We start from the raw sequence: 19,881 nt of genomic DNA on the forward strand, positions 1-19,881 counted from the left end.
GCGTCCCCAGCTGCCACCAGACATGCTCCACCAGGCAGGGGCCCTCTCAGGAGATGACCCTGGACCGCCTGCCACTGGGGCCTCAGTCCGTCTGCAGAGGTGTGCCGTGAGCTCGCCGGAGCACACAACTATGCACGTGGTGTGAGTGTGCAGGTCCACTTGTGTACATGTCAGAGGTACAGTCAGACAGCCGCTCAGCAAACACGTGCCCCACCCCTGCACATGTCCAGGCCCATACAGACCTGGGAGTCCCAAGATGCCGAGTTGCTGGTGCCGGAGCTCACAGACCTCGAGGCGGGTGTGGGAGCCAGACACGGACTGAGACATGATGGGATGGGATGGCAGCAAGGTGGCCCTGGCCTAGGCAGAGGAAGCAGAGTGACCAGAAGAGCGAACCGAGCTCAGACTGGGAAGAGACGGGGGTCTGAGGTGCAGGGTGCGTGGAGGCAGCCAGGGAGAGCAGGGATGAGGCTGGACACCTGGCCAGGGGCAAGGCCCTAAGGGCTGAATGCTAGGCCCAGGAGTCATCCTGCAGGCGAGGAGCCACAGGGGCCTGGCCTGGCCCAGTGTCAAGAAGACATCCTGGGGGGCTCGGCGGGGCAGGCTGGGGCAGGCCATGCCACACAGTGTCCCGGAGGCGAGGCCGGGACAGCACCCAGGAGCTCCCCTGGGGCACTGGCTGGTACTGATGGGTGGGTGCTGAGACCTCACTGTCTTCCCCTTAATGACATTAATTTTCTTGGCAGGAGCTAAATAACCTGACACAGTTGGACCCCCAACCCAGCCAGGCTCAGCTGGCTTCTCCTGATGAAGTTTTGATCATGAACAACAGAGCTTCAAAGCTCTCCAGCCCCTGCTCACCAGGAGGGTTCCAGCTCCTGCTTCCTCAGCGGCCAGCGTGGTGGTGGCAGTGCTGCTGGCTACGTCCTTGCAAACAGGCGATGCTCGCCAGCTCCTGGCGTGCCGAGGGAGGGGCTGGTGGCGGCATGTTGGCAGTGCCCCTCCCCGCCAAGCACAGAGCCGCCTGGATCGCCACCCCAGGCCTGCAGTTGCTCCTCCTCTCTCCAGCCAGGGCCCCTCCTCCCGCCCTAGCCCAGACAAGGCAGTGGCCGGGACCACGTGAGCCCCATTTCACACACCAGAGGATCCCTGGGTGGGAGAGGAGAATGGAAACCCATGTCCCGGCGCACAACCCCTGCCCTCCCCCAGCCAGCGCCTGGGGCCCAGGGCAAGGGTCTATTCCCCAGCAGGGCCTCCCCGCCCACCCACTCCCACCCACACAGGCACCCTCAGGCACACAGAGGCATGGGGCCTCCAAAACTTCCCCCCTCCGGATGTGTGTTGGAGACATCTTCACTGCAGCTCTACCCTTTGCACGGGGCCTAGGAAGGCCATACATGAGCAGCCACTGCCAAGGGGAGGCAGTGCTAGCAACTCCCATCTCTTCTTTCCCAGAGGGTCTTCAAACCCAGAAGCTGACCAGGAGGGAAAGGCAGCACAAGGGGGGCCGTGGGTGGCAGGACAGGGCTGCTGCAGAGTTAGCTGTGCAACAGGACGCCAAGAGGTCCTGAGTGAGAAGGCAGGACCAGGGGCAGCAGCATGCACAGGCTGCAGAGAGCACAGCCCCAGGCGCCTGGCCAGCCCGCCACCCACCCACAGACCTGTACTGGGCACCTACAACCGGCTGCACACCAGGCTTGGCTCTGAGACTTAACAGTGAACAAGACAGACACTTCTCTGCCCTCACAGACCTGGTGATCTTCGCAAATAAGTGAACCGCAAAACTGCAGGTGGGGAAGCATGCAGGAAGAAAAATAATGCTTGGAAAGAGAACAGCGGGGCCCTCTGGAGGCAGGGGAGCCTCTCTGAGAAGGTAAGAGCTAAGGCAGCTGAAGGCTGGGAAGGGGCACCTCGTGCAGAGCCTTCCAGACCATAGGAACCGCACGTGCAAAGGCCCTGGGCAGGTGCATGCTTGGTTTATTGGAGAGACGGGGAAAAGGCCAAGGTGGCCAGGGCAGTGATGTCAGAGGACAGGCAGCACAGCAGCAGGTGAGGTCAGCCTTTGGCAGGGTACTCAGGGGTTGGCAGGCCCTGGCATGGAGTCTGGATGTTACTCTTCATGCAGTGGGAGCCACCGAAGGGTTTCAGCAGGAAAGGGAGGTGATGGGATTGATTTTTCAGATAACTAGCTGCTGCACACACGCAGTGGAGATGGAGAGACCTGGTCAAAGGCCAAGTGCACAGTGCACAGTGGGAGGCCAGGCAGGGACGAGGAGGGTGCTGCCCTGGCCGCGGAGCCTCCACTATGCGATCCGAGCTTCCCTGTGCCCTGTGTAATGCCCTGAGCTGCCAGACTTGTCCTGGGAGAATGCACATGCAGCCCCGGTGTAACGTGTCAACAGACACAGGGTACGGACAGATGCCTCTGCTTTCTTTAATTGACACATAATAATCGTACATATTTAGGGGTACAGAGTGATATTTCCATACATGTGTACAAAGTGTGATGATCTAATCAGGGTGATTAGCATACCTATCCCCTCAGACATGTGCCATTTGTGTTGCACACAGGGCTACTTGAAACCATGTACTACTGTTAACTGTAGTCCCCCTACAGTGCTACAGAACACTGGAGCGTACTGCTCCCTAGCTGTGATTTTGTAGCCGTTAACTGCCCTCTCCCCACCAGCTGCCCTGCCCTTCCCAGTGTCTGGCAACCACCATTCTACTGTCTACTCTACGGGATCAACTTGTTTGGCTCCCACGTGCGAGTGAGACCACGCCAGCTGATAGCTCTGCTTTTAACAGGCGACCACCAGGAGCCGGAGGCAGGACCGATGCTGCCAAGCCCACCACACCCCTTTCTCCAGTGAGATTCCTGGACTGGCTCCAAGCACCACCCAGGTGACCACCCAGGAGACTACTATGATGGAGGGAAGATGCACTGCAATGGCTCCATGTCTGGAGCAGACTCTGCTGTCCTGTGACTCCATGAAACATACACAAGACTGTGTCCATGGACAAAAACCGTGTGGAGGACCAAGTCAGGTACAAACATGCACCAGCTAATGGAGAGTGCATGATTCTCATTGATGAAACCCTGTGGGTGCTACAAAACCCTGGGCCCAGATTGCTGGGCATCTGTGAGGCCGGTGGAGGCAGCACAGGCCCCCTGCAAGGTGGCTCAGGGCTGGGAAGGAGAGCCAGCCCTCTAGAAGGTTGGCGTGGGGTTCACAGAGCCCTGAGCACACTGGACTCTCTAGAGTCAGTGTACACTCGACATGAGTCAAATAACCAGGGACGTCTGATGCATCCTCTTTCTTGGGAAAAGGTTCCAAGGGCCTGAGGACCAGAGGCCACCACAGGAGGTGATGCTGGGAGCCAGTGTCCACTCAGGCTTCATTAATGTCAGCAGAGCATCGAGAACAAGCGGTGGCCGTCCCCATCCCTCTACACTGCTCAGACGACATTGTGAGGACCATCACAGTGGCTCTTCTTTTTTTGTTGTTGTTGCTCAGGCTAGAGTGAGTGCCATGGCATCAGCCTAGCTCACAGCAACCTCAAACTCCTGGGCTCGAGCAATCCTCCTGCCTCAGCCTCCTGAGTAGCTGGGACTACATGCATGCGCCACCATGCCCGGCTAATTTTATCTATACATATTAGTTGGCCAATTAATTTCTTTCTATTTATAGTAGAAACGGGGTCTCACTCTTGCTCAGGCTGGTTTCGAACTCCTGACCTCGAGCAATCCGCCTGCCTCGGCCTCCCAGAGTGCTAGGATTTCAGGCGTGAGCCACTGCGCCCGGCCTGGTGGCTCTTCTTTACTGAGTGCCTCCTTGGTGTCGGGCACAGGCTAAGTGCACTGTAGCCATGACTTCATTTGTTCCTTAAATCAACCCATTAAGGGAGGCACGATTATCCCCACTTTACAGGTAGGACAACTGAAGCTCAGCAAGTTAAGTCCCTGTTAAGGTACATCAGGGATGCTGTGTATTAAGAGGGGTGATAAAAAAATGGAACATATCCAAAAGAGAATCAGGTGAGAAGTAATCAGTGTAGCCAGAACATTCCTGGAGGGGCACAGTGACTATCTGGAAACATTTAGAGGGCTAGGGGTAGAGACAACCTCAGCTCAGCACAGTCTGGTCAGAGATAAGAACCACCCATCCTCAGAGGCACCCAGATCTGCAGCGCATCGGTCCAAGCGCCTGATTTGAGAGCTGTGGGCACTGCGGCTCTGGGAGTGCAGGGCTGGCCCACGCTCCCTCAGGCGATCTGCGCCCGGCCAGGTGGAGGCGCAGGCCAGTGTCCGCCCACAGCCCTTGCCCTCCCGTCTTACTCTGCGTGGGCCGCTATAACAAAATACCAGACTGAGTGGCTTACACGCAGGCATTTATTTTCTCAACAGACAGTCCTAGAGGCTGGAAGTCTGAGATCGGGAAGTCCGCCAGCACGGTGAGTCCCCGGTGAGGGCTCTTTTCGTGGCCTGCAGACAGCCGCCTTCTCGCTGTGTCCTCGCGTGGCAGGGATGGAGAGAGTTCTCTGGTGTCTCTCTTATAAGGCCACCAAGTCCACCATGAGGGCCCCGCCCTCCTGACCTCATCTAAACCTAATTACCGAAAATAAATAAACAAACAAACAAACAAACCTAATTACCTCCCAAGGCTCTATCTCCAGATACCATCATGTTAGGAGTCGAGGGCTTCACGATGTATTTCTGGGGAAAAGAAACGTTCAGTCCATGCCACTCTGGACCTTCCCTCGGGCTGGCCTCGGCTTTGCAAGGCCCTCTCAGCTCTGGACACCAGAACTCTGGGTCATCTGCTGACCTGCACAGCTGAGACCCTGAGAGGGCCACTCCCTGGGGTGGGCGGGCAGGCTGTCTCCCACCCTCTCCCACTGGCTGCCTTGGCCACTGGTGCTGGCTGCCCGAGAGGGGCACCCCTAAGACAAGCCCAGCCCAGAACAGGTCCCAGAGTTCTGGGCCGAGAGCCCAGACCAGAGGCCAGAGCGAGCCTCCCTCATTCACCGTGCCTCTGGGCTTTCAGAGGAAAAGGCGGGAGAAAGCCTGATGATCCCGATCCGGGAGCAGAGCCGAGGAGAACCTCAACCTCCACCTTACCCCAAGCAGGAGGAGCAGCGTGGGTGGCAGAGAGCACGGAGACAGCCTCTCAGCCCAGGCACGGCCCGATTCACAGGGGCTCGGGCCATGCCAGGGCCAGACCATGGGCCGGCTCAGCCAAGGGCTCCAGCCGTGTGTGGGGCAAGGATGGTGTCTAGCCAGTGGAGCTCATGTCTCCATCCTGACCTGGGAGTTGCTAGCGCCTGGGCAGGGCCCAGAGACCAAGAGATATCATGTGCCCTTGGCAGGGACCCAGGAGGACAGGGAGGGGGCCAGGACACAGGGAGAGCAAATGCCCACTGAGCATACTATGAGCCTGCCCCTCACCCTTGATCCAAGCATGAACCCCAGGGCGCCAGGCAGGCCTCTGTTGGGTGCCAGTGGACTGCTGCTGGCCCAGCCTCCTCCCGCCAATGTACGACATCTCTCCAGATCCATCACAGCAGCTCTAAGGCAGCCCCACCTCACAGACTTGAGATTGAGGCTCAGAGAGGGGAAGTGAATGTTTTAAGACCACACAGCTAATCAGTCCCAGAGCTGGGATCTGAGCCTGACCCGTTTCCACCAAACAGAGTAGCACTGGCCTGCCCTGTGGCCAGGCCTGCCAGACCCTGGCCACTCGGTGCATTCAGAGCAGGCAAGGCTGCAGCAGGATTGGAACAGCACGCAGCGACGGGGTGCAGGTTCCCGGCCCCCACACACGGCCCGAGCCGCCTCCGTATGAGCAACGTTGTCAATCCCAACCTCCTTCCCTGCTCTCCTGGGACATCCAGAAGGGCTTGGACTCAACTCCAAGCCACACACTTCAGCTGTCCTCAACCTGCTCACACAGCCCAGCCCAGAGCAGAAAACAGGGGGAGGTTGAGACCTCCTCTGGGGACCACCAGGCCAGTAATATAACCACCATCTCCACCTCTGCGCCCAGCACCTGCCCGGGGCGTGGCTCGCTGCTAGGCACGCTAGTGTATTTCTCAACCGTCCCTCTCGGCTGTCCTCTGTCCCACTGCACAGTCAAGGAAGTAGAGGTGACCTACCCAGAGTCAGCAGGGCAGAGAGGAGTACCCCAGTTTGTCTGAGGAAGAGCACCTGCCCCCCACTCAGCTGCTGCAAACCCGTCTGTTCTCGGGTAGAGGTGTGGGGAAGGGCCAGGGGGGCACAGGCTGAGGACAGGGGCAGGGCAGGTGGAGATGCAGTGTGGTGTCCGTCTGCCTCCGCTGGGGTCTGGAGAAGAACTGATGTGAGGGGGGTGAACTGGAAAGACAGGGTCAGCAGGGCCACATGACCCTGACCTGGCAGGAGGAGGGGAGCAGCCTGAGAACCACCACAGGTGACAGCCCACGCCCAGCCTCACCAGCTGGGAGCCTGCTCACAGCTCACACCAAGAAACAAAGACAAGGGGGCCATCTAACCACCTCCTAGCCACCCTACCTGTGCGTCGGGTGCAGACGGGAGAACTCTGGGTCTTTCTCTTCCCAACCATGGCCACTGGCCAGGAAACTGGCTGATTAAGGGCCAGGAGGAAGAGCTTGGAGAATCCAGGGGAGGGGATGTTGGACACAGAGCCGGCTGCCTCCCTGGCCCAGTGCCTATCAGAGAGGGCAGCACCCAGAGCAAGGGCTTGTCACAGGCCAGCCACAGTAGAGAGAAGAGTGGTCTCTGCCCCAGCCCACTGCCGTTAGCAAGAGAGCGTCGCTGCTAGGTGGGACGCGGGTGAGAAGGGAACGGGCAGAGGCAGGGGCAGTCTGCAGGAAGGACAGGACCATAGGGCTAAGGCAGTAGGAAGTGCAGACTTGCCAAAGTCCAGCTGCAATGGGCAGGGAGGTCACCGGAGCTGGCCTCATTGCTGGCTGGGCCATGAACCCCACCTTTGCCTCATTACTTGGAGGACATCTCACTCAAGCCTTCTGAGAGCTGGGCCTGGCAGCCCCTCATTTACAGAGCACAAGATTGGCAGACACAGAGAAAAGTATGGGAGCAGGGCTGGGGACCCAGGATTCCTGACGTCCCACCACACCCCAGGGCTGCCCAGAGGGCCACAGAGGAGGGATGAGGCAGTGAGCATGCAAAGGGAATTGATGGGAGCCATGGACTTGGTCCAAACAGCATCCAATGCCTTGTTTTTTAGTTTTTTAGTTGTTGTTTTAATTATTTTTTAGTTTTTGTTTCTTTATTGCTATTGTTTTAATGAGTCGCCAAGGAAGTAGGAGGGATATTTTGACATGAATGGGGAGTAGGCACTTGTGTGGCTCATGAAATATTTCCAGTTCTCCCTGCTACCATGCAGATAGTAGGACTGTGCTTCCTGGATCCCTTATGACTGGCTGGAGCCACATGGCTAGTTTGGCCAACAAGTCGCAAGCAGAAGTGATGAGGGTTGGGTCACATCCAGGCCAAGTGCCCCCAGACCTCTTTTTCCCTCTGACACAGCAACTAGCAACAAGCCGAGTGACCCTGAGGAGCCCAGCTCCCAGCTGACCAAGGATGGCCATACGGCATGACCAGGAAATAAACTGTTGTCACGTGAAGGCACTGAGATTTGGGGATCGTCTGTTACTGCAGTATAACTTCGTCTACTCTGACTGCTACAATCGGAAACAGAACAAAACCAAAGGGTAGAGACCAACAGGCACTGCCCTAGCTGGCCCAGTCTAAATAGAATCACATCAGAGGATCAAACTGGGTTGGAAATGATTTGGGAAGCAGAATAGACTGCATATTCTGAGCTTTTAGGTGGCAGCAGCTCCTGGGTAGGGGAAGGCTAAGTGAGAAGGGAAGACAGCTGCTGGGGGCATGGCTAGGGGATTTCGAAGTGGCAGCTACAAGAATGGGAAAAGAGTCCGTCTGCCCCTACAGGAAGTGGCTGTAGGTGCTGAGGGACAGTCTTGGCCGGCCTCCCCGAGGGAAATGGAGAGCTGTCAAAGTCTGCATGTCACCAGAGAGGGGAACAGCAGCAGCACAAAGGCAGCGTGGGGGACAAATGTCTCACCAGACCCATGACCTCTGCACACACACCTGGTGTGAGGTACCCATCTGCTCCCTGCCGGTTAAGCCCAACCTCCCAATCTGGGGGCCTGGCTTGGGGCAACAGGGAAAAGAGAAAGAGAGCCTCTTGAACCCAGTTAAGAGGATATGGGTGGGACAGGAGCATAGGCTATAAAATGAGAAAGTGTGCATGCTCACATGTATGTGTGTGCATGTGTGTGTTCATGTGCGTGTGCATGCATGCATGTGTGCACCTGCACAGCAGTGACCCTGGGATGAGGGAGAATGCTGAAGCCTGGGAGTTCAGCTGAGGGAGGACCGCAGCCATTGAGCTCCACGGCCACAGGCTTGCGGGAATCCAGAGAGGGAAGCCCCGTCACAGCTGCTTGTAGGTTTGCGGCATCACTGGCAGCAGCCCCTGAGGGGGCCAGGATGAGCAGCTCTCTGTGGGGGGCAGGGCAGCAAAGCAAGACTGACTTCAACAAGGGCCCTCCCATGGGCTCTAGGTGGGCACAGGGTGGAGGACAGGACACAGAAGGTGAGGTTCTAAAGAAGAACCTACCCAGGCAGAGGAGAAGGCCAGGGGTCCTTGTGGCAGCACCAACTTGTTGCCTGGTTATTTAAGCAGCAGATTCCTCTGGCAACTTCCTCATGTACAAGCAGCATCCAGGCCCAGGGAAGGAAGTCGGTGTGTCATTGGAGAACATAGGCAAGTCTGCAGAGGCCCCACAGGCTTCAGTGTGATGCCTCCAAAGTGAGCTCTATAGAAACGGAAACACAGCCGTCCAACCCAGGTGTCTTAGCAGGTCTGGCTACGACAAGAAGATGCCCCCCGGCAAGCAAGAGTGCAGCCCGCCATGCAGAAGACTGTCAAGGTGGAAAGCGGGTGGAGGGTGGGCAATGCGCCTTGGCTACCATGGGCACAGGCAGGTGCGCCAGCATGGTAGCAGAATCATGGCCCACAAAGACATCCACGCCCTAATCCCCACACCTGTGACTATGTCAGGCTACATGGCACAGGTTGCAGACAGAATTAAGCTTGCAAATCAGGAGAGTATCCTGGATTATCCAGGTGGGCCCAATACAATCACAAGGGTCCTTGGAAGAGGGAGGCAGAAGAGTCAGAGAAGGAGATGTGATGACAGAAGCAAGGTCAGAGTGATACAGTGGGAGAAGGACCTGACCCACCGCCACTGGCCTGGCCTTGAAGATGGAGGAAGGGGCCGGGAGCCGAGCAATCCAGCAGCCTCCGGAACTGGGAAAAGGTGAGGAAACTATCCTCTCCTACAGCCTCCAGAAGGAAGTAGCACTGCCAACACCTTGACTTTAGCCCAGTGAGACCCACGTTGAGCTTCTGACCTGCAGGACTGTATGATAATACATTTGTGTTGTTTTAACCAACTAGAGTAACATTTGTTCCCGCACCAAAGAAAAAACCAGTGCAGCTGCTTGGATGGGAATATAGACATATATTGTCTATATGCTGGGCCTATAGACATCTTTATGATGACACCAACGTCAGGCTCAGAGAGACCCTGACAGTGTCTCGGGACGCTGACAGCAGGCTGCAAGGGTGTGGCCTCGGTGAGACCTATAATTCTGAATGGAAGCCAAGGAAGCCACCAGAAGACATCAGAACACAGGGAGAGAGACCCTCTAGCAGAATGTCTAGATTCTGGCGTGGCAAGTAAGGGGCAGGATGACCGCCAAGGAGGCAACCAATATAAACTGATCAAGACCTTCAGACGGGCATCAACAAGCTCACTGTGTTTCATTTTTATTTCATTGTTTCATTCTGTAAACAACAAGCTATACTTGGGTAATTTTTTACCCTGTCTTCCTAAAACACTTTTGTGCTTATGATAACTAAAAGGAATACTGCCTCACATACATTCTTTTTTTCTGCCTCTTCCCTAAACTATTATCCTTCCACACCATGACAAATGTATCTACAGCATATCCAGTAACTCACATCTTCCACTCATAGTAAAAGATAATATATGAAAGAAGACTCGTGTTCAGCTAGTTCTTTTATATAAATTATATGCATTTATATAATCTTTACCTGAGCAGGCATTTTAAAACAGAACGGAATTTTTAGTTTAACAAATTAGTATCTCTTCTGGTATCTAGAAGACAAATCTTCACACTTATTATTAATATGGACTTTGGCAGCCAAATCTAAGATGCAACATTTTAGAGATTTAAATGTTCTTTCTGTGTTACTTATTATTTGCTAACTTTAAATCCTCATCAAATGTATTTTTTATTAAGAGTGATCCATTCTTTTGCATACACTGACCATGTCCTAAAAGGTAACGTTCGTATGGATCTTGTACAAAATCAGCCTGAAGAAATTGTCAGTATAAATCTCAGGACCAACATGTTAAAGTACAGTTGTTTTCTGTAGTCATACTGAATTCTGCATATCTCAGCAAAAATTATTCCTTTGTTTAAAAAAGTGTTTTGAATATTGGGAAATATATGCAGCCATTAAAAGTAAAGTTTACAAACAGTTCATAGTGCTTTCAGAAAAGGCCAATGATATGCTAAATGGAAAAAGTAGGATATAAAACTGAACAGAATGGGAGCTCTCAACATTTATAAAATACAGCAGAGGGAAAAAAGACTAGAAGGAAATAATAACAGTAGTAGAATTCAGGACAGTTCTGTTCTGCCTCCTGCTGTTTTCAGGTACCTTCCCCATTTTATGCGATGAGCATGTATTGCTCTTTTTCCTTTTTACGTTTTTAAATTAATACATGCTCATTGTAGCAATGCATTTCTTTTATAATCAGGGGGGAAAAGCAGAAGCTAAAAATGAAAAGGTCAGTTTGGGTCCTCTCTTAAGGAATTCACTAGTTTAAAAAATGATGTAGCTGAAAATATCAACAGCCTCAAGAGAAGCTGAAATGAATTCACAGTTGGGTCAAGGAATGGAAAGGGAATTCGTGTTTACTGAACACCTACCGCAGGCCTCATGCAGACAGTTTATACATGTCTCATCTCATTTAATCCTCACGTAAGGCAGATACTATGATTATTCCCTTTTAACAGATCTGGAAACAGAAGCTCAGAGCAAGGCCCCAGGGTCACACAGTGAGTGAAACAGCAGGATCTGAACTAGAACTCTTCAGGTTCCACCAAGTTCTTATCTCTACATGGTGCTGCCTCTCAGACCAAAACAGGGGAGCATCCCCTCATTGGGAGGCCAATGGGGGTTGTTCAGTTGATGATGGAGACTGAGCTACCAGCTGTCTTTTTTGTCCATCCCTGGCCACTCCCCTACTAGAAGTCTTTTTCTTTCCCATCCAAACTGTGTCTACTACCCATGTCCTGCTGCAATGAATGTCCAGGCCCTGGAGTGAGAGATAAGGCACCCATCAAGTAGGGGTCAAGAAACATGATGGAAAAGCACCCTACAAAACAGAGCCAAGGAAGGACACCCAGAGAGCTGAGCACCTGCTCAGATGAGCACCAGGCAAGGGAGAAGGAGGCTGCTGAGCATTGCTCTGCCCCTTCCAGAAGCCCTCCAGGGGCTAGCTCCTGCCATCCCTTATAACCCATCCAAGGGCTACACAAGGTCACAGGACAGCCATGTGGATTTCTGCCCACAGGACTCACAAGGTGAAAGCACATGCCATTTTAACCAGCACACACTCTCCGGGCAGCAGACAGCCCAGCAACACCTGGCCAGTGTCCCTCTACCTAGACAACTGTCAGCCATCAGAATATAACTCCCTAGTTCCAGACATGTGGAAACACTCTCATACCCTTCGACTGGACCCGCCTGCCATCCTTGAAGCCTAAAGACATTTTTCCAGTTATACAATGGAGAAACTAAGACCCAGAAAAACAGAGTCTCAATCAGGAAAGCCCCTGGGTGGAGCCTCTGTCTCCAGAACAAAGTTGTATGTGGGGTGAAAGGTTGAATGACCCAGAACTAGGTTTTCTTTGGCTTCTACTGTGTTGTTTAAATTGTTTCATTAGTTGACAATAGTTCAAAATCAGATTTTACATTACAGTCCAGATTTGGAACTCCTCTTTAAAAAAAAATAAAATCCAGCACATCTATAACACTAGGATTTTCACTCCCCAATGGCAAAATCTGCAAGAACTGTGTGACAGCCACTCCTTTTAACACAGATGACCTCTTCAGACTCTGTGGTCCAGTTCCCACAGAGACCAGCTGCCCAGTTCATCCGTATGTGTTACCTGCCTGGGGTTGTAACCCCTGCAAGAGTCCTGGGAACTGCTGGTGGGAACTTTCCGGTCATCATTCAGGGGCAAAATGAATGAGCATGGGATGCTCAACACTGTAGAGGGAAGAAAACAGAAGCAAGGTGCCAACAGAGGGTGTCACCAGATGTGGAACACAGGCAGGGTCCTCACCACACTGTGAGCTCCTGGATACAGGAAGTATGTGCTTCCAGAGTGTGTCCCCAGCTCGCAAGCACAGAGGATGAATGTCCACAGACACAGGGTCTATTGAGACAGTGCCAGGGGAACAGGATATGCTGTGAAAATTGTGGGATGTCACGGGAGAAGCCCATGTCACCCCAGATCCCCACCCTCATTAGGGTCACTCTTGCTAAGGAGGCCCTGCCATCCCTTGCTAGAGCCCACCCCAAGCACCTGCCAGGACCTGTGACAAGAGTACACAGAAAAGGCGCAGAGGGCATCTGGAGACTGCTGGTGGGACATGACCAGACACCAAAGAAGAGCAGGAATTCCTCCTCTCTGAACTTCAACTGGCGTCAGACAGTGGACTTCTGCCAAGGCTGGATGCAGCAGTTCCCACTATAAGCAATGCCAGCCTTACCCCACTCACCATCACCCCAAAAAACACTCAGGACTCCAGGTTTGTACGGCCACCTCAAGACATCCTTGGACTTTCTGGTGCCAGAACTAGGCGGCCCCCACCCCTGCAACTGACCCCTTTCCCTCCTCTGCTGCACCCAAGGATAGGAGAACCCCAAAAGGTCTCCCTCCAGCACAAAGACCTTCCCAGCACCAGCTCTGACCTTCTGAACCCAGACCAGAGTCATTAAAAAGTCACTCTCTATCCTTGCAGGTACCCAGGAGACTGGCAGGCAGTGCATGCCAAGACAGCAGGATTCTGGGCCCCACAGGCTGGAGGAGGGAGCACGGCCCCAGAGCGTTAGCCAGCCACCTCCTCCCTCCACCACTGCCCTGCCAGTTGCTCCTGCAAGGAATCCCTGCATCCTGTGCCGCCGGCTGTGCCCCTGTATCCTCAGCACTCGGGGGCGCTGGCCTCTGGGTCCAACCCGTGGTTGTGGGGAGCAAAGCAGAGGGAAGGGAAAGCGAGCACGCTGGCAGGTGTCAGAGGCGGACGGAGCCTTAGGCCCTGACCAGGAAGCGAGAGGAGTGAAGAAGGAACCGGGTTCCAAAGTCGCAAGGCAGGTGGGAGGGGAGGGACTGGCAGGGGAGGGAAAAGCAGGGGTGCTGCTCTTGGGAAGCCCTGGCCCCGCACCTGTTGCCCCCGCCGCGGGCCCGCCCCGAGGCCGCGGCTGCGGACGAAGGCCGCGCGGGCGTGGGCTAGGATTCCCTTCAGCCGGGCGGCCCTGCTCCGCTCCTTTCCTGGGCAAACAGCGCCCACCTCCGGCCCTGGCGGCGGCGCTTCCGCCCGCTGCGCGGACAGGGAGACAGAAACCGGCTCCTCCAAAGCCGGAGGAGCGGCGCGGCCGAGCAGCGGGCGGGGCTCCGAGGGGCCGCAGGCTGCGAAACGCGGCGCCCCCGGGCTGTGCTCCCAGGGCCGGAGGGCGGGCTCGGGCCGCGGGGCGCTGCTCCGCTCCAGGCGAGGAAGACACCGGCCGTCAGAGATCAGGGGAGGTGCGCCCGACACGGTCCCGGCGCGCAGACACGCCCACCCGCAGACACCGGGGAGACAAAGACAGCCGTGAGCCACACACGCCTGCGCCGCCGCGGCGCACACTCGCGCCCACCGAGCCGGAAAGGAGACGCACGACCCGCAGGGCGCCCAGCGGGCCGCGCTCACGGCTCTCCGCTCCGGCTCGCCGCCCACAGCGGTCCGGCGCCGCTGCCTGGGTGGGCCCGCAAAGGAGCGCCACCGCGCGTGGCACTGAGGCCGCCCGGCGCACAGGGGGCTCGGCGCGGCCAGCCCGTCGCAACCCGGCCGGTACCCACTGCTGCTCTGCCTCGCAGGCCGCGGCCCAGCAGGCCCTGGCGCAGCGGCCACTCACCTTCCTGCACGGCCTGGAACGGGTTGTTGGCCTCGATGACCTTGATGGAGTAGGTGATCTTCTCGCTCTGCAGGATGTCATCGTTGAGGCTCAGGTCCGATACGGCCAGTTGGAACACCCTGTCGTCCTTGGCTGCGTTCTCCTCAAAGATGGCACCTGCAGGAGACGAGCGGTCATTACCGGGGCCTGGACAGGAACTCTCCCCCACTTCCTTGGCCCTCGGGCCAAGTCACCTGCAAGACCGCTAACAGCAAGGCGGTGGGAGGTCTAGGCTGGGATTTCCGCGTGGCAGAGCAGTTTAAGGCACTCTCAGCGCAACCTGCACAGGATCAGGCTCTCCCCCCCCTCCCCCCAAGCGCACACGTGCACACAGTTGACATGAGTTACACATGCACATCCCACATGCTGCCACCAGGTCACACACGTGTCTCTCAACCAAGACACCACATGTCCCAGCCATGCCCCACACAAGGGACTGAGCCAAGCTGAGGTGGCCTCAGGCAGCACCCAATTCCCTGACAGGGTCCCATAAATCCCATCCCAGGGGCCAGAAAGTCCCCTGGGAGGGCAGCAACCTCCACCCCAATCCCGGCATGGAATAATGACTCTTTTCTGCCATGCGCGTCCCCTGCTGAGTGGAGCTGAGCAAAGCAGGTCTACAGTTGGCTTTCCTGAGCAGAAGGGACTTCCTTCTTCAGGCAGGGGACTGGGATGGCCTGCAGCTTCAATCGCTACACGCTGCCCAGCCTGGCGCCCTGGGCTCAGCCTCCTGCTCTCCGTGCCTCCCCACTCCCTCTTCCTGGATGTATGTCGAAATGAGTGGAAGGAAGGGACTGTCCTCCACGTTCAGCTCTAGCAGGGCTGAGGGTCCCAGACGGAGCTGCTCTTTAAAGGGCCTTCTAGAACAGCGGACAGCTCCTCCAGGGCGCCCTCCAGCTCGCGCTTCGCCTTTGCGCGGGCAGCACTGCTTCGGCGGACCCTGCGCTTCCAGCCGAGATCCGCCGGGCTCGCCTGCGCCTGGTCCCGCGACCTGAGCAGCACTGGAGTCCCCACCCCCACGCAGCCTCACCAGGCCCTGAAGGTCCCCGAGATCCTGGGGCGAAGCCCAGTGATCCCCGAGCTGGGGGCTGGGCAGGAGGAGGGAGGCCCCGTTCCTCGCCACATCCGGAGCCGCAATGCTGACCGCGAGACTCGCGCCCTCTCCAGGGCGGGAAGCAGGTTTGGCCCCGGGGCCCTGCGGGGGTCGCGGCGCTCTCGGAGCCTGGGCCCAGTCCCACACCACGGACTCCACCCCCCACCGCGCCTGTCCCTTCATCCCCGCCTTCTCACACATCCCAACCCCCGTTTCTCCGTGCTCACTGGTCTTTCCCAACTTCCGGAAAGGCGACTGCGGAGGGGCTCCCCCAAAGCAATGGCTGTCAGCCCCCCAACACGGCCCAACTTCCCCAGATTCCTCCCAAGCTGCTCCCGACTCCCACCCGCTCCCCTCCGCGGCCCCTCCTCCTCTGCTCTCCCATCTTTCTCCCTCTATCCATCTCTTCCCTCTCAGCGTCCCCGCCCCCGCTGCCCACGCTTCTTCCCTCCGCTCCCACCACCCAGACCGTCTGCTGGCCCCAAGACTTGGACCACGCAAAACTCTGGGACTGTCCAGGATTGGGCTGCAGTCGCCACAACCAGATACACACACACCCACACATACACCGAGAGCTACACAGACACACACTGGGGAGCAGGCAGGCGCTGTGTCCACTCTAACAGGCTGACAGTCGTGCACGCACCAACACACGCTCAGATGGCCCCACACACCCCAACGCCCTCTCAGTAACACCAACACTGGGCCAGCCGCGCACACAGCGACACACGCTGACAACACCCCCCACCATGTTCACACACGGCTCCTGTCCGGCCTCTTTGATCTTGCCCTGCCAACTTAGCGAACCCCCGGGCCGTGCCCGCCGCCGGCACCCCGCTGCTCTGAGAGGCGCTGAAGGGCCCTCCGGAGCCCGTCGACGGCCCGGGTAGCGGCGCGGGTCTCGACGCGCGTCCATCCCGGTGTTCCCCGAAGCCGCGGCCCTAAGTGCCGGCAGAGGCCGCGGGGCCCCGCGCGGAGATCAGAGCCCCGGGGAGCCGCGAGCAGCCCGCGGGAGCGCGGCGCGGCCCGTGCACAGCTCCTCCGCGGGGCGGCGCGGCGCGGCCCTTCGGGGGAGCACCGCCCGCGGAGCCCCTCGGCCCCGGGAACCGCCAAGTTTGGACGCCGCGCACCCCCTGCGCCGTTGGGGCCCCCGCCCAGCCCCAGCCCGGCCGCCCGCCGCGCTCACCGATGTGGATGATGGAGTCGGCCCGCACCGACACGCACTGGCATATCCAGGGGAGAAGCCACAGCGTCAGCGCTTCCATGTCCCCCGGGCGCGCGGCTCATCCGCCCGGGCCCGGGGCGAGGCCGAGGGCAGCGCGGAGCGGGGAGGCGCTGGTCCCGGTGCAGTCCCGGGCCGCTCCCCGGGAGAGCCGAGCCCGCCCGTGCGTCTTCCCCCGCGCGCCCGCCCCTGCGCCCTGCGCCCGCCCCAGCCCAGCCCAGCCCAGCCCAGCGCGGTCGGGCTCCCGCTCCCGCTCCGGTGGTGGCTGCGGCGGCGCTGGCAGCTTGAGCCCAGGCCGGCGCGGCGGGGGCGGCCCGCGGCGGTGGCAGCGGCGCTTCCCGCGGCTAGAGCGGCTTCGGGGGCGGCTGAGGCGGTGGCGGCGGCGTCCGGGCCGGCGTGGCGGCTCCGGGCTGGCTGTGTGTCTGAGCCCCGGCGAGGAGCGAACTGCGGAGGACGCCCCCTCCCCTCCCCCTCCCCCTCGGCTCCGCTCCCCCTCCCCTCCCTGCCCGCCTCCCCTCCGCCCTCCTCCCGACCACGTGACTGCGGAGCCTCAGCCTCGCCGCGCGGCGCTAGCCCGCTCGCGGCTCGGAGGGGGCGCCGGGTGCTCCGCGCTCCTGGCCCGGGGGACGCTCGGAGGCCGGCACGGCGGCGGGGACTGGCCTAGGCTGCAACGCGCGGAGACGTGGCGGTGGGGGCCTTGTTCCCCTCCTGGTTAGCGAGGGGCGGGAGGATGGAGGAGGGACTGCTACTGACTGCCCTCGGGGGGCTCCCGGAGCTCCCGGGCGCACGCCGACTCAGCCGCCAAGCGTCTCGGGTCTTGCCCCGGCCGGAACAGGCAGCCCCTCGCGGAGCCGGACCCGCCTAGCCAGGAGAGAGACGCGGGCGGGCCGCTGGGCCAGTCACCGGGATGCGAGAGGACCCAAAGGGGGGCCGGCTGCGGCTGAGCGTCGCGGAGCAGAGCCCTGGCTGCGGGCTCGAACCCTGGCTGTTCGCGAGGACCTCGGCGGGCGCCCATCCCCCGCCCCGCGGGCGGCGCGCTCGGACTCTGAAGCCCAATTCATGGCCGGAAACCAGCGCAGCCGTGACCGCGGCGCCTGGACGTGAGGAGCCTTCCAAGCGGCCGGCAGGCTCAGACTCCGACCCTGCGCGGAGCTTTCACGCGCGAGCCTGAGCGGAAAGCCGGCTCCCTGCGGCCGGAGCGGAGCGGGGCTCCTCCGTGGTCCGTGCATGCCTCCGGCCGGACGCGGCGCAACAGCGTTAGGCTGTTGTCGGCTCATGCCTGCAAGGGGGAGGCGAGCCAGACGCGCAGCACCCCTACACACACACACCCCAAGTCCCAGACGGACTGAGCTCCACGTGGCACACCCAAGATCCAGGAGACAGCTGAGCCCTCCCGGGCCGGGCCGTATTCCGTGGAAGCTGGCTCTGGGACCTTTTGACAGAGCCTCATTCGAGGGCTGCCCCTCCAGCGAGCCCGGGAATGCCCCGCTGGCCTGGTCGCCTGCTGGGCCCCAGGACCCCTGCCGCGCGCCAGGCAGTGCACTGGGCGTGAGGAAAGGCTAACTAGAGCCCTTGCCTAGAGCTCCCTGCGCAGTGGGAGAGGCAGACACCTAAACAGTTCATTAAACGATGTAGGGAGGACTGTGAATAAGCTATGCATGCACAAGCGCCTGGACCCTGACCCATCTTGGGAGGAAGAGTTAGGGATGGCTTCCTGGAGGAGGTGACAGTTCTAAAGGCGAGTAAGTGGAGGTTACCAAGGGAAGAGGAGAGGCTTCCAGGCATTGAGCACTGCTGAGTGAGCCAAGGCAGGAAGAGAAGAAAGAATCGTGTGTGTTTGAGAGAGAGAGAGAGAGTGTGTGTGTGTGTGCCCCAAGCTGCCAGCCACAGAGTAATCACTGGCAAATTTCCTTTGGAGAGGCTGGGGAGGAGGCTGTGCAGTGGGGGCCAGTGGAGGCGTGAGAGCTGTGAGGAAGCCCTGATGGGGCTGACTGGTGGGCAGGGGCAGCCTGGGGGGAAGGAGCTGAGTTGCAGAAATATCAAGGAATCCCACAGTCTGCAAGGTAGCCTCCAGGATGAGGCCACCAGTGGGCAAGCAGGGAGGAATGTCCACGCCCACGGCAGACTGGGCTTCTGGGCTGAGTGTGGTCTCACACACACGCAAAACAACGCATGTCTTCTTCGAGAAACCTTAGAGGCCTCCAAAGGTAAAACATGCCCCACCCAGCTCTCCAAACCTCCCATGCCTCCAATTCTCATTCTTGCAAAATTCCACTCTTCACTGGCTGCAAAGTTGTAGGGAGAAGAGAAATAAAGGATGGATTTTTTAATATAACAATGTGGTTCCTATGGGAACTGTCTCCACCTTGGAAGTTTGGTGGTATGGTCTTGACCTGAAGTCAAGAGCCACAGGGTCAGGATACCCTTCACCAGAGGGCTCTGTTGTTTGGGCCCCTGCAGCGTGTTTGGAGAATGGGCATGTGATACACTCAGTTGTCCTTTGTGTATATTTTGCTAGGTGGAGGTAGCATGATTGCAGCGAGACAAGCCTTAAACCTCCTTCCAAATATTAAGAATATAACTCACCAACACACACGTACACAGTTTTGGAACAAATACTAGTTTGCATGATGAGGGAGATGATGGGGTTTCTGCGGTTTGGCACGTGAAGGTCACAACTCAAGGTGGATCCCCTCTGGAAGTCGCTGGCCTGTAGCCACCTCGCCTTCTGTCTCAGGTGCTCCCTTGCCCCCGCTGCCAGGGCATGTGGCCACTCACCATCCCCAGGTGATCACCCCACCCAGCCGGGCCAGTTTTCCCAGCCATTTTAGAATGCCCTGGACATCCCTTCTCTGGTCACTGTGGGCACTGTGCATGCCTTCTCCCAGAGGTGTTTCTGGACTTGTTTTCTGAAATAGAAGGCAAGCCCAGAAACCACTGGGGACCTATACAGACCCACCTCAGGCAAGGTGTTTTTAATCCTCTGCCACCTGAAGTTGGGATTGCCAGGTTCCAGGGGCATTGGCCAATGTTGAGGGCTCAGTCAGATTCACCAAGCCCTTCATTACTCATTGCTCCTGGTCCAGCCCAGCCCCCTTAATCCCTGATGGCCTCTGGGGCTACAAAATCCGCCTCCCTAAAACCAGCCCCCACTCCACCAAACCAGGGGGAGCAACTCTACCCAATAAGCGAGTTCACC

The 19,881-nt window shown here is 58.1% G+C and overlaps 1 protein-coding gene across 1 annotated transcript in view; it reads right to left on the reverse strand.

The window, feature by feature from the left end:
* The window catches only part of GRID1 (glutamate ionotropic receptor delta type subunit 1), a 673,637-nt gene extending 656,509 nt beyond the window's left edge, over positions 1–17,128 (reverse strand). The window contains exons 1-2 of the mRNA XM_012788001.2: positions 16,647–17,128; positions 14,329–14,484 (exon numbers count right to left, since the gene is read on the reverse strand). Coding sequence (XP_012643455.1) covers positions 14,329–14,484; positions 16,647–16,725 — 235 coding nt within the window. The 5' untranslated portion in view covers positions 16,726–17,128. The remainder of the gene's footprint in view (positions 1–14,328; positions 14,485–16,646) is intronic.
* Positions 17,129–19,881: the final 2,753 nt, after the last annotated feature.

Source organism: Microcebus murinus, chromosome 14, assembly GCF_040939455.1.
Source record: "Microcebus murinus isolate Inina chromosome 14, M.murinus_Inina_mat1.0, whole genome shotgun sequence".
Lineage (NCBI taxonomy): Eukaryota > Metazoa > Chordata > Mammalia > Primates > Cheirogaleidae > Microcebus > Microcebus murinus.